Raw genomic sequence first — 13,908 nt, 5'->3', positions numbered from 1 at the left:
ATATAAAGGATTTAAAAACGAATGTAATTGTGCGCTTGCTTGCTCATGTGATCCTTTTAGCGATCACATCGGCGCACTCCGGTGCTTCTGCATCTGCTTCGTTCCTCCTGAAGCCGCGGTGACGAAAGAGCGTAGGAGTGAGTGTAACCTCACGCGCCCTTCTCCCCCCCCCTTGCCTCCTCCCCCAGTGGGGCACGGGCAGAGCGAGGGGCCGCGGATGCAGGTGTCGGACTTCCAGGTGTTTGTGCGAGACACCCTGCAGCATTTCGATCTGATCTGCAAGCGCTACCCGGATGTGCCCATCTTCCTGCTCGGACACTCCATGGTGCGTGAGGGCTTCCTCGGAACACACCGGGCTGCAAACGGGACAGCAGGCGGTCGTACGACGGCAATCGTGTCCACAGCTCCCCTGCAGTGCAGCAAGAGGAGGGAGACTTTTGCAGAGGGAGGCCGCGTTTTTATCAAAATGAAATAGCCACGTCTCCAATGAAATTTTTGGGACGCATCGCCGGAGTGATTTTTCGAGTGGAATGGCTAGACATGAGACATTTTCGATTTAAAGCTTTCGTGACTGCAGGGATTAATCTTCTTGGTTCTTTCGGTGAAGTCACGTAGAAGGGAAATAATAAAATAATAAAAATATTATTTTATTATGTTTTATTTGTATTAGTCACGTAGAAGGGAAATAATAAAATAATAAAAATATTATTTTATTATGTTTTATTTTTATTATTTTATTATTTCCCTTCTACGTGACTTTACCGAAAGAACCAAGAAGATGAGACATTTTGAGACGTGAACTTTGTATATCACCTTCTGCAAACGTTACGCCTATGACCACGTCACCCGGAATCCACCCAATCTCGGCAGATTTTGGAAGCTAAGCCGGGTTGAGTCTGGATAACAACTTGCACGGACGAACACCGCTCATAACACCGCTCATAACACAGGTGGTGCAGCCTGCTGCCGCGGTTTATGCTTTCAGCGGATGGCTCTGCAGAAAAAATCCATTGTTGTGCTGTGCTATGCTCTCAAATGTCTGTGCTCCTCATCTTCACCAACTCACACTGACCAGCGTGGTGAAGTCTAGTTGAGTAAAACCCGTGAGCCGTATGGTATTGGGAGGATCTCATCAAGCAGTGAATTGACAATTCCGCGTGCATTTATGTGTAATAGGTGATGTGTGATACGACAATCTATTCTTCATACGATGCATAAACAACTGCATACTTTCCTTGTGATGGACGTCCCGCTGTTTCTCTACAGCGTCTTGTGATCCAGTTTCATTTTGAGGCTTCATAATTCCACATTGCATCGTAAATCCAGTCTCTGTTGCATTTGTATCTCTCTACTACATCCTGTCCCCGTCCGTAAACTGAACCATCCTGGCCCTTCCTAACCTTGCCCCTCCCTCTCCCTGTCATCGCACTCCCTTGCCATCCCTTCCCCTCCACAACACTCAAACCCCATCCCTTTTCCCCATCAACCAACACTAATGTACAATTTATACTGCTTGTAAAGCGCGTTAGGGGCCGTCCATAAATTACGTCACGCACCTGGGGGAGGGGGGGGGGGTCAGACATTTGTGACGATGTGTGACGAGGGGGGGGGGGGGTGATAAATGTGACGTCGCATCAAAATGCCCAACTTTAAATAAATATAGGCAACACGTTCTACTTAATTTGATAAATGTCTTCTCCTACAACATCAGAGTGCAGCGCCACATTAAATACGCACTACAATGACAATAGTTTAAAGCGATTTGAAGCATGTTTTATTTGGGGGGGGGGGCAGAGCTTTGTGACGTCATATTTGTGATGCCATGTGACGAGGGGGGGGGGGAGTCAAATATCGTCCAAAATTGCGTGACGTCATTTATGGACGGCCCCTTAACAAAAGCGCTACACGAAATCCTGTGTGTGTGTGTGTGCACGCCCGTACAGGGTGGTGCCATCTCTATCCTGGCGGCGAGCGAGAGGTCGGACAAGGTGGCTGGGGTGGTGCTGATCGGTCCTCTCATCGAAGGCAACCCGGACGTCGTCTCCCCGTTCAAGGTGCGCCGTCAATCAATCCCCAGATCTAGAAAGCGCCGTACTCGGCACAAAAACCTCCAAGGGAAGTGCCAATGGCACTGAGAAAATAAAACTAAATTAAACTGAACAGAAGAGAAGTTTCCTTTTTGTCTACGTCTCAAAAGCACCGGTTGTCACGGCTGACCAGACTTCAGTCGGCAGACCGTTCCAGACCACTGGGGCTGCAGATAAACAACTCCGTTCTGCTGTCCGAACCCAAGTGGATTTCACACAAAGCAGCAGGTCCATACCAGAGGACCGTAGGTTTCGTGGTGGTACGTACGGGTGTACGGCACCGTTCGGGTAGGTTGGTTGAACCGAGCACCCGTATGCGCTGGAGACCAGCGCAGCTCCTTCAGAAGTATTGAAGACCATTGGAACCTCATTTGCCAGTAAAAAATATGATAATTGTTTTTTTACCCTTCTATCTGGCAACAAAACTGACACCTTTTTTACAAGGAGTCATGTTTGCATAGACCACACTACCTGCAGTCATAATGCAAAGAAAAAACGTCATCTGGTCAAACCCATGTGAGACTAGGCTCTAAGGAAAGCTGTCTCGGGTATGGACCAATCAACTTCAAGGACAGTGCATACATTATCAGAGTTATGTTTTTTGTTTGCATTATGACTGCAGGTATTGTGGTCTATGAAAACATGACTCCTTGTAAAAAAAGGTGTCAGTTTTGTTGCCAGATAGAAGGGTAAAAAACCAATGATCAATTATCAAGTATTGAAGATCTCACAAGAGGTAGGGGCCAGGCAAGCGACTCTGGTGAGGAGGGTGTTTTGGAGAAGCTGGAGACGTTCGCCAAGGCGATTGTTTACTCCGTACACGAGAGAGTTGCGCTAGTCGACGCACGCGGCAACCGCACTCCATGCGAGCGCATGTGCGATAGGTGCGGGAACTGCTGATGCGTGATTCGAAGGTGGAATGTTTGTCGAGTCTGATACCCAGTAACTTCAGATTTGCTAAGTGTTTTATCGAACTGCCCACCACGACGATGAAAACCGGCATGTTCAGATGTCGTAACTTCTGACGAGTTGCAAGAATCACGGCCTCGAACTCTGACGGTTTGAGTTGTTTAGCATCAGCCAGTGTTGTAGAGCCGATGTGCATTCTGGGAGCACGTTTATTGTAACAGGAGCGAGCAGACGTTTCCAAAGGGACGTGGAGCTGGGTGTCATCAGCATATCGATGGTACGGATTCACCGAAACTCTGTATGAGCCTGGCTACTGGAGACACGTGAGCTGCGAAGCGAATAGGGCCAAGGACAGAGACGGGACGATGCTGGCCGTGCCTTGTCTGTGTTTGACGAAGCCAAAACGGCCGGTCAGGTGAGATTCCATCCAGCGAACGGCGTCGTCATCCGATCCCAAGGTTTGTCTGCAGGCAGTGCAGGAAGGACACGGTGACCGACGGTGTCAAAAGCAGCCGAAATGTCCAGTCCGAAAAGTGCTGCCGCCAACTGAGGGATTGACAATCGTCCTGTGGTCTCGGTGGAGTGGAGGGCTCGGTTTGCTCCCTGGATAGGGCTGAAGGCTATCGGGCCGGCTCCACGCGGTCGTAGCCGCGCCAGCACGAGCCCGCTCAACTCATTTTGAGTTTGCAGAGGGATCGGAGGGAGGCCGATAATTTGCAACATCTTAAGGAGCAGAGGGATCGGGCACTTCTTCAAAATGGACGGGAAAGTGCCGGGGCTGAAAGATACGTTTGACCGGGCGCGGAAGCGTAATGTACAGTTCCTCTTCGAAGACCTTCAGCAGCGCGGTCACAAAACTATCCAGAGAATTGGTCCGCCATCTGCAGTCCGTCGATGTTCTTCCGGACCCCTTCCGCGGACGTGGGTGTGCGAATGTGCCCGGCGTCGGTGCTGTTTGAGGAGTGTAGGGTTAGGGGCGCCGTCAACTGATGAGCCAGTCGCGGCCGTGCTGTCCCGCAGGACGCTTCACCCTTTGTGGGAAAAGAAGTCGCAAAACGGCTCGGCAGTGATGTTGTGCTGTTGTGAGGCAGACTCGCAGGAGTGTAGCAGCTTGTAAACAACACACGCCATTCGTCCAGTGGATTTGCTGCTGCTGCTGCTGCGACAAAAGCCCGGCGGTGATCGGCAGTACGCGAATCACATATCAGCTCGGCAGTCACAGGACGAGATCTGCTGCTGCGCGCAACACGGTCAGCGTGAGACTTCGTACATGGGCTGAGCTTATGGCTCTATCTCCGCGATGGGCGACCTCTCCTGCATGACCCCCCCCCCCCCGGCTGCCACTCCACCACCACCACCAGTCTCGTGCATCAGCGTTGCCCGCTACTCTGCCGCCAGTCTCGTCCGTCGGCCGTCACCACTTCCAGCGGTGTATTTTGCACGAGCACCCTTGACTCTTCTCGACAGCCACAGTCTTCCTCTTGCGTGCGGCTGACGCAGACGCAGAGCGACAGCTGCAATTTCACATGCAGGCGGTCAAGCCAGATGACCGCGTCGGCGGCAGTGGAGCATTATCGCCGTGATGTCTCCTTCGTTTTTGTGGATGGGGGCATTGCGACGTCACACGCTGCACGGTCTGTTCTGGATGACCACAGTCGCACACCGCTGGAGAGTTTTACATTTGTGCATCAGGTATCCGCATCTGCTATGGTTTGTGTGGATGCGAATTAGGCTGGACCATGAGCTTCATGGAAGATCAAACCCAGGGATATTTTGCATTGGGTCATTCAGTAAGTTCTTTTTAACCCCATTCAGCTCTCCAAGCTTAATTTTGGGTTTAGCAGTGATATCTGTGATTTGTTCTCTGAGCCATGTGTCCATATGCCTGCCCTTGCTCCCCAGATCTTTCTGATGAAGATCTTCAAGTACCTGCTGCCCAGCCTCACTTTGGCCTCCATCGAAGCCGCCTCAGTGACGCGCAACAAGGCGGAGGTTGAAGCGACTCGCATCAGCACCTACAAGCACCACCTTACAGCATTGCCCAAGAAAACCACAACTCTCGTTCAACCGTACAGACCCATGACCGCACAACATCGCCTAAAACAACCACAACTCTCGTTCATCTATACAGATGCACGACATCACAGCATCGCCTAAAACAACCACAACTCTCATTCATCCATACAGACGCACGACCGCACAACATCACAACATTGCCTAAAAAACCACAACTCTCGTTCATCCATAGAAACGCACGACCGCACAGCAACACCTAAAAAAATCGACAATTCTAGTTCACCGTTATAGACCCAGTGGTGATGTTTACACACCGCAGCAGGTACTCATTTGAGGCCGAGTCGACACACACCCGCACACACACCCGCACACACAGCCGCACGCGCACCTGAACGCGTCGCCGTGTGCTGCAGGTGGAGCTCTTCGAGTCGGACCCGCTGGTGTACCACGCCGGGCTGTCCGTGAGCTTCCTCTCCGCGCTCATGGACGCGGTGGCGCGCATCGAGGCGCTGCTACCGGACGTGACGTGGCCGTTCCTGCTGGTGCACGGCGACCAGGACCAGCTGTGCTTCGTGGGCGCCTCCAGGTCCTTTCACGAGCGCGCTCGCAGCGCCGACAAGACGCTGCACGTGAGCTAGCGCCCTCGCGGCCCCCGCGCGCGGTGGAGACGACAAACCCCGGGGACTCTCCAAATGCGTCTTTTTTCCACTGCACAACCGAGCCATGCCCGGGGCCGTGCCAATCTCAGTAGGCTTTCGATGGGTTCATTGTGATACAGCACCAGGAAGCGGTGGTGGGCTCACTATATAGGCTTTAGTGTCACATTACGCGAGAGACAAATTGACTTAATTCACTGTTAACAGTGATTGTATAATGATTTAGTGTTTAGCATGAGACTTCAGGTTGAGTCTGCCCCATGAATTACACCAATCAACTGTTGCGCCATAATGTTTGGGGGAGGGCCAAATTAAAATATCGAGTTCTAGGCATCGACTCGATTTACGTTTGCGCCAGATTTCAGCTTTCCAACCACGCCGAAACATCTTTGTAACGCAAATCGGTCAATTGGGCAGCATCCTTTACGGGTGAATATTCCATAATCAATGAAAGTGGTGAATCAAGGGACACTGCTCAGAATTGAGTTTATGTCTTGACGGTGAGTTTGGGTGCGAGATCGCGCGAACGCCGCCAGCCATCCTGGGTGCTGTTGTTGTTATCACCGGTTTCTGGGCACAGGCCCAAAATGCCAAGCGGCCAGCAACAAGCAGCACTGATCGCAGTTGTAATCGATGACAGTTAACACATTTCTTCAATTGATCCACGGCTATACGAACTTGGAGAAAAGAGACGATGGGAGAGGGGCATTCCAAAGTCGTGCAGTGAGAGGGAAGAAAGAGTAAAGAGAAGTCGTGTTGTGGCCTGCTGTGCGGTGACAGGATACAGTATGAACGAGACAAAGCAGACTGGTAGACCGGGTCCGCAACCACGGTGGGAGGAATGGACGAGTGAAGTTCACGGGAGAAGAGTAGCCTTGCTCGCGTCTGCTGCGTCTGTGCGGTGTGGGTGGGGTTGTTGCAGATCTACGAGGGCGCGTACCACGCGCTGCACAAGGAGATCCCGGAGTGCGCTGCCACCGTCTTGGAGGAGATTGAGGCTTGGATCGTGGCACGGACGCCCGCTTAGCCTCGCGCTCAGCGGGAACAACACAACGCCGAGAGGAGAGAACGGATGGAGCGAAGCACCAGGATTTGGATTGCGTTTCGGGATAGTGCTAGGGGTAGGACTGGTGGTTAGAGTAATGTTAGGATCTGATCCAACCATGGATGTTTGTAGAATGCCTTCCGCTTGCCGCCATGTAGTCCCGGAGTCTCCAGTAACCTATTCTGCATGAAGGCCATCTATCCAAGCACTATCCAGGCTCCAGCCTACTTAGCCTTTTGGATATGACGATATCGGATGCTTTTCCATTGATCAGGTCATGTGGTTAAGGGGTTGTGTCCGATTGTGTTCGGCTCATGTCAAATGTCTTCTAATAGAGTGCCTGTCCCCATATTGCCAAGGATGACCTCTTCACCTTTGATGCCCTTTTCATTGTCGGCGTTGACAGCGACAGTCACGTTTGGAGAGAATACTCGTTTGAGTTTCCTCCCAGTTAGTAAAGCCTTGCGCAAAGTTCGCACTCAGTGGGTAACGGGTCTCGGGTATCATTGGTCAGCATATAAAAAAAATGAATAAACACATAAGTGCCACACTCCTGGCAGTGTTGCACTTGGCAGTTTCGTGTCCGAGCAGCGAAGAAGCTGTGCCAGTGGACGTAGTCACAGGTCACGAGAAAAAATAGCTTGGGCAATGCTTCGTGGAATGTAACTGTGTTAACTTCTGCAATTTCATTATTATCACGGCACGTACAAGGATTTCCGAAAGCGTCATCAATTCAACATTTATTGAGATTTCCCCCGATTACTTTGGATGTGCTCGTGTAAACATTCACATAGTGGGAAATATTCATGAAAGGACCAGATTGTGAAATATGCAATTCTACATTTTGTACAGAGCAGAGGTTTAGTGCATTACTTCTTACAGACAGGCATGGCATCTTGAGCCACTTTTCCAGGTCTTGGCATCACCACCTCCGGTACACACACAGCAGCTGAGTTTAATGATCACTCTCAATCTCCCAGTGATGGTTTTGCTGGCTCTAATCGATGCTTGCAAATATTACTCTTAGCTTACCAGGATAGAAAGGCACTGCTTTTTTGACCTGGGTGTGTGTAGTTGATTGAACAAGCAATTAACTTTATTAACAATCATATTTTATAATTCATAATTTCCATTGCATTTTAATCCATGTAACTTTTGGTCTCTGCATTTCATTCAAAACCAGATCCGTGTAAGTAACCTCAATGTTGCTGTTGGTGAAGCAATTTAGGGTTTTATCTATGATACAGCAGCATTATGTCACGACTCAATAGGAACGCAACACTATCTGAAAGTTATAGGGTTTAAATTTACAGCAACCACGAGATTTAATATTTTTTGTAGAGCTAAATGGCACGGTATGTTGGTGTTATTTGTCGATTCGGTCGCTTTGAAGTTCCGTTTGTGATGTACTTTCTCAGTAATTGGCGATGCACAGTCACTGATGAGCTCCATTCATCTTCGTTCACCTGTTACTCATAGCCAAGTTGGGGCACGCCATCCTTGCATTTAATAAGCAAGACATTTCAAATACGTTGAAGTCCTCTATTTACGTTGGGGACTCATCCCTGGAAAACGCGACACGAGGCGAAACAACGTGTATCAAAACCTATTTAACCTTGACTTAATTATATACATTTAGGATACGTTCCTGGGGTTACATTTTTTAGTCATTGGCAGAAAAAAATATTAAATAAGTATCAGAAAAGATAACAAGACACTGAAAAAAAAATGTTTGTAAAATGTGTATTTTACTACTTTTCTTTCGTATGGCTGCTGATGTAGATGCAGAGCAACAACGACAATTTCACATTCAGGTGGTCAAAGCAGATAACCAAGTCAGGAGCAGCAGAGTGTATCATCATGGCCGTGATGTCTCCTTCGTATTTGTCCATCGGGCCATTGCGTCGTTATACGTTGTACGGTGCGTTCTGGATGACCACAGTCGCACACCACTGGAGACTTTTACATTTTCCATTTGTGCATCAGGTGTCTGCATCTGCCATGGTTTGTGCAGTGGATGAGATTTCGGGTGGACCATGAGCTTCGTGGAAGATCAAACCCAGGGATATTCTGCGTTGGGTCTTTGACAATTAAAAAATAACTTTCACAATGTTTTTTATTGAACCCGCAACACAAACACGACAGTGGGTGAACGTGTGGATGGAAGACGCGCCCTCTGGATGATTATCCCTTTAATGGGAGCCGGTTAGGGTTCATCGCGTTTCTCTTCCCTACAAACAGTCGGGTCAAAGGTCGGGAGAGCGGATTCGAGGAGGGAGAGAGAGAGAGGACGCGGTGGGGGATAACCAAATAAAGAATTAGGAGAGTAAAAATAACTGCCAGGATGCCCGGTTCTTCCTTCTTCCTTTCTGAGAGGAAGTCAACTGAGAATAGAGTCCTCTGGTGTCTATGGCCCGGTCCTCCTCTCTAACCCTCGGCTCACCGATCATTGTATTTCCTCATTCCGTGCAGGTGCTTCGTGTTGTGTTGGGTTTCTCAAGGAATGGGGTGCACATCGCCTCCCATGCCCCCTTGTATCTTCCCTTCGGCTTGTAGCTAAGCTGCTCCATCGCTGCCAATGCGACTCAGAAAAGATCTTAAGTGTAACACGTTTAAATAGATTTTGATTTAAAGCTTTCGTGACTGCAGGGATTCATATTTTTGGTTCTTTCGGTAAAGTCACGTAGAAGGGAAATAAGAAAATAATAATATAAAACAATAAAAATTCTCACGACGTTTCGACTGCTGTGAATTTCACACCTGATGATGATTGCTTGTGTTGCAGTCGAAACGTCGTGATAATTTGTATTGTTTTATATTTTTATTATTTCCCTTCTACGTGACTTTACCGAAAGAACCAAGGATACGTTTAAATAAGTAAATTAGTAGCTCGCCACAGATGGGTGGCAGAGATTGCATTTAGGGGCCTGGTGTTGGGCGAAGGGGGAGTCGAGTTACGACATGACGATGTGGTCGTAGACACCGAGGATTCATCGTCCACCAAGGGAGACGTGCGTGTCCGACACGTACACCGCCAAAACGGCTGCGCGTTCATTCGTTAAACATCTTCACCAACAACGTAGCGGTTGAATCGATGCGTTGCCCATCAAATTACGTCCCCGAATTCGTCGGCGACGTTGCAGTGAAGCAACGTAAATGGGAGCAACGTAAGGGGACGTCCATAAATGACGTCACGCACCTGGGGGGGGAGGGGGGTCAGACATTTGTGACGATGTGTGACGAGGGGGGGGTGAGAAATGTGACGTCACATCAAAATGCGCAACTTTAAATATAGAGAACACGTTCTACTTAATTAAATAGACTTTTTAATAAATGTTTTCTCCTACCACATCAGAGTTCAGCGCCACATTAAATACGCACTACAATGACAATAGTTTAAAGCGATTTGAAGCATTTTTTTATATTTTTTTTGGGGGGGGGGGCAGAACTTTGTGACGTCATATTTGAGGGAGGTCTTAACTTTTTGTGACGCCGTGTGACGAAGGGGGGGGGGGGTCAAAAATCGTCCAAAATTGCGTGACGTCATTTATGGACGGCCCCTAAATGATAAGCGGACATCAACTGGACGTCCGGTGAGTAGGCTCAGCACCAGCAGAAGTTAGGAAGGAAATGGGTCGGACAGCCGAAGGAACCCGCCGCATTTCGGAGCGCACGTGCGAATCCCCGTTTTGAAGATCTTGAGGTCGAGGGGACGGAGACGCAGGGTTTGTGAGTCAGTGTTGTCATTTTACGGCGAGTGCGCAATACGAGACGATGTTTCTTCTTGGTTCTTTCGGTAAAGTCACGTAGAATTGAAATAATAAAATAATAAAAATAAAACAATAAAATAATTCTCACGACGTTTCGGCCACAACGCAAGTAGCCGTCCTCTGGTGGAGAACATGTTTGTCGAGGAGACATGTGACTTTACCGAAAGAACCAAGAAGATGAATCCCTGCAGTCACGAAAGCTTTCAATCGAGACGATGTTTGTTTCGGTAATTCTTTGGCAACCACCGACATTGTTGTTAGCAACAAGATATCATTGAGGATTAGGCAGTGCTGATGATCCTTAACCAGGGAGAGTTTGATAGTTTGAAATGTAGTTTCAGTGTCATACAAAAAACGCTAATTCTGATTTTTACGACTGATTATATCAGGCACTGTGAAGATACAGAACCCTTTGGCTGGCAAACATCGAGGTTATTTTTCTGTTTCAAGACTGCTGTGTGGCCTGACTAATGATCACATTCGCGAGCGTGACAATGCGTGCCCCACACAACATTCACCCCTCTCACAACGTGCACCCCCCAGATACATTGTCTCAAAACGCCGAGATGTTTTGGTTTTACCAACGTTATTGAGAGACTCATAGAGGTGTTGTCTGTTTTTATCTTTTTAAACGGAGCTGCATAGAGAGACGTTGGCCATGCAGGAGATTTAGCGGCTTTAACCGGATTTAATGTGAATACTAAACCAGATACGTTAACCAGATGTGTGAAGTTTTTGTAAATACTGTACCGTGATTCGTGATTTGTAGTCAAGTTTTTAGCTGCGCACTTGTTTTAACCACTGATGTCATTCAAGTTAGGACCCTGAAGTCATCGCGAAGATGCTGCTGAATAAATGTGACGACGTTGGACTCGATGAACTGGAGTTGCCTACACGCCGCCAGTGGTCTCGTGTGGGTCCTCTGCTTAATGATCATCCAATATCGAAGGGTGTTTGTCGATTTAAAGCTTTCGTGACTGCAGGGATTCATCTTCTTGGTTCTTTCGGTAAAGTCACGTAGAAGGGAAATAATAAAAATAAAACATAATTAAATAATTCTCACGACGTTTCGGCCACAACACAAGCAGCCGTCCTCAGGTGAAGAACAGGTCTATCGGAAAGACTGTCTTTCGGAAAGACTGTCTTTCCGATCTATCGGAAGACACTGTCTTTCCGATAGACCTGTTCTTGTGTCTTTCCGATCTATCGGAAGACACTGTCTTTCCGATAGACCTGTTCTTCACCTGAGGACGGCTGCTTGTGTTGTGGCCGAAACGTCGTGAGAATTATTTTATTATGTTTTACATTTATTATTTTATTATTTCCCTTCTACGTGACTTTACCGAAAGAACCAAGAAGATTAAGGGTTTTTTGTTCTATTGGTTGGCATTGCTGCCACATCGCAGTGATCGGGCGTTCAAGTCGATTGCTTTGCTTTGTTACCTGTGTAGCACTTCCACACCTGCATTGCAACCTTTCGAATCACACATCACATCGCTCTTTAAAAAAATAATAATCTATGCTCCCGAGTTTCCTGGCTGCCTGCTGGCTGGGCTCCTGTGGCAACAGTCACCCCCTGTCGACAAACCCGGACGCCGTCTTGGTAGCGACACGGGGTGTGTGTGGGTAACGGAAGCCTTAAAAGAACACGCTTTCGGCCGTGTTATTGGTAAAACAAATACAACATGATTAGAGTTGTTGGCTTCTTGGTTGCTTCATTGTATATGTAATGCTGGCGGGGTAATTTAGGCCCATTTCTACTGCCCGTTTTCCTGAAAATGCACCCGGGATTGGAGTGGCCTGCTTGGCTGACTGCAGTCCCCCCCCCCACCCACTGACTTGGCATCCCATGCATATATCTGACCAGAATTTAACATAGATGCAGTACATACAGCAGTTTATTTTATATATTGGAGATTCAATTGGTACAAGCAATGAAAAATAGAAATGTCAATGCAGCATACACACATTTACTTATATCTGATAATGAAAGATGTTGAGTAACTCTTGATTTGAAGTGTCTTAGATTGTAAAACTTCTAAATTACTCTATCTTGCCAATACATGCACGATTTATACGTTATTTAATATATTCAACAAATTAAATAGAATGTCTAAAATCAAAGAATGGCAGTAACGGATACAGAACACGCCATTTAAAATTGCACTATTCAATGTGTGCTTCTATTCAAGTCATTCTTTGCCACAAGATATTATTTAAATTCTAGAGAATATATACCTTTAAAAAAACAATGCATGTTATGGTAGTACATTGAAAAACAATTCGAATAACCTGTAGTGGTCCGAGTATAGGATAATGAGAAGAGTCTGAAAATGACAGCTATTATTTTTTCATAATATAGGTTTTTGGGTCAGATCGCGTTATTTATAAATGTGTCGTAACCCTCCACCACCCGACACGGCCAAACGTTAAAAATGTCCTTTCAAAGGACAAAATAATTCACTTCTTTAGCCCACCGGTGTGCTGAAGAGAGAATCAACAGCATTCTAAAATTTGAGTAGTACGACGTTTCGCTGATAATTACAATCAGCTTCATCGGGCAAGAATGGTGAAGCTCTCCTGCACAATGATTTCAACTTGTTACGCACACAGCACTCGCTCTCTCTCGAATAAAGAGTGAGAGAGACTCAAAGGCGCGAGGAGCCGCAGACAAGCGGGAAAGGCAACTTAGCGGTGAGCCAGCACCAGTAGTTGCCCAAGCTCTGCGATCCTCTGTATATTGTGGTGTTATCAGCCAATGAATTAGCGCTTATATATGGGAGGAAAACCGGAGCAATTATAGAACGCAGCATTATAAATATATGTGCAGTATACACTGTTGCTGTCAACCCGAAATGCAACCGCTCACGTCCGATTTTGGAAGCTAAGCAAGTTAGTGCCTGGATAGTGCCTGGATAGCGGAGGGATCGACATCCAAAACAGCCAAGGTCATTTTTTTTCTTTCAAATTCGGCTAAAAAAATTCAAATTTCAAGAGCCGCAATGCACGTGGTAAATACGAGACGGTTGTCCTTAATAGTAATACAAAAACAAACAACTTCACGAAGCAGCGGTGCTTAAAGAGCCGCATGCGACTCCTGGCCCGCAAGATTGACGACCCCTGGCCGATCGCGCCCGGACTGGGGTGACCGCCGTGCCCAGCCCGTGGCGCCGCTGGCTGCCGTGCAGAGGTCGCAACCGGGCACCCGATACCCGTACCCTACCGGATACCCGGCTACCCGATACCCGGCTATACAGGTACCCGTTTGCGACCCTGGTGCGGCCGGTACGGGTACGGGTAGGCAGTGAGTCACTGGTGAGTAACTGTTTGTCACTCATTTCCCAACGTCTTGTCTCTTCTCACAATTCAAGTTCCTAGAATCAACCCACCCGCGCCTGCAACATGGCTTCATCCCAGAGGTCGCA

General features: G+C 47.8%; 1 protein-coding gene across 5 annotated transcripts in view; it reads left to right on the top strand.

Annotated features, from left to right (window-relative positions):
- Window positions 1–12,180, top strand: part of LOC144721241 (monoglyceride lipase-like) — a 47,550-nt gene extending 35,370 nt beyond the window's left edge. For all 5 annotated transcript variants that reach the window (XM_078598703.1, XM_078598700.1, XM_078598704.1 and 2 more), the window contains 5 exons: window positions 189–325; window positions 1,944–2,054; window positions 4,899–4,988; window positions 5,426–5,641; window positions 6,591–12,180. In XM_078598703.1, coding sequence (XP_078454829.1) covers window positions 189–325; window positions 1,944–2,054; window positions 4,899–4,988; window positions 5,426–5,641; window positions 6,591–6,695 — 659 coding nt within the window. In that variant the 3' untranslated portion in view covers window positions 6,696–12,180. The remainder of the gene's footprint in view (window positions 1–188; window positions 326–1,943; window positions 2,055–4,898; window positions 4,989–5,425; window positions 5,642–6,590) is intronic.
- The last annotated feature ends 1,728 nt before the right edge of the window (window positions 12,181–13,908 follow it).

This window comes from Lampetra planeri, chromosome 11 (assembly GCF_965212315.1).
Source record: "Lampetra planeri chromosome 11, kcLamPlan1.2.h2, whole genome shotgun sequence".
Taxonomy (NCBI): domain Eukaryota; kingdom Metazoa; phylum Chordata; class Hyperoartia; order Petromyzontiformes; family Petromyzontidae; genus Lampetra; species Lampetra planeri.
The sequence above is the reverse complement of the archived record's forward strand: the minus strand, read 5'-3'. Positions and strand labels throughout refer to the sequence as shown.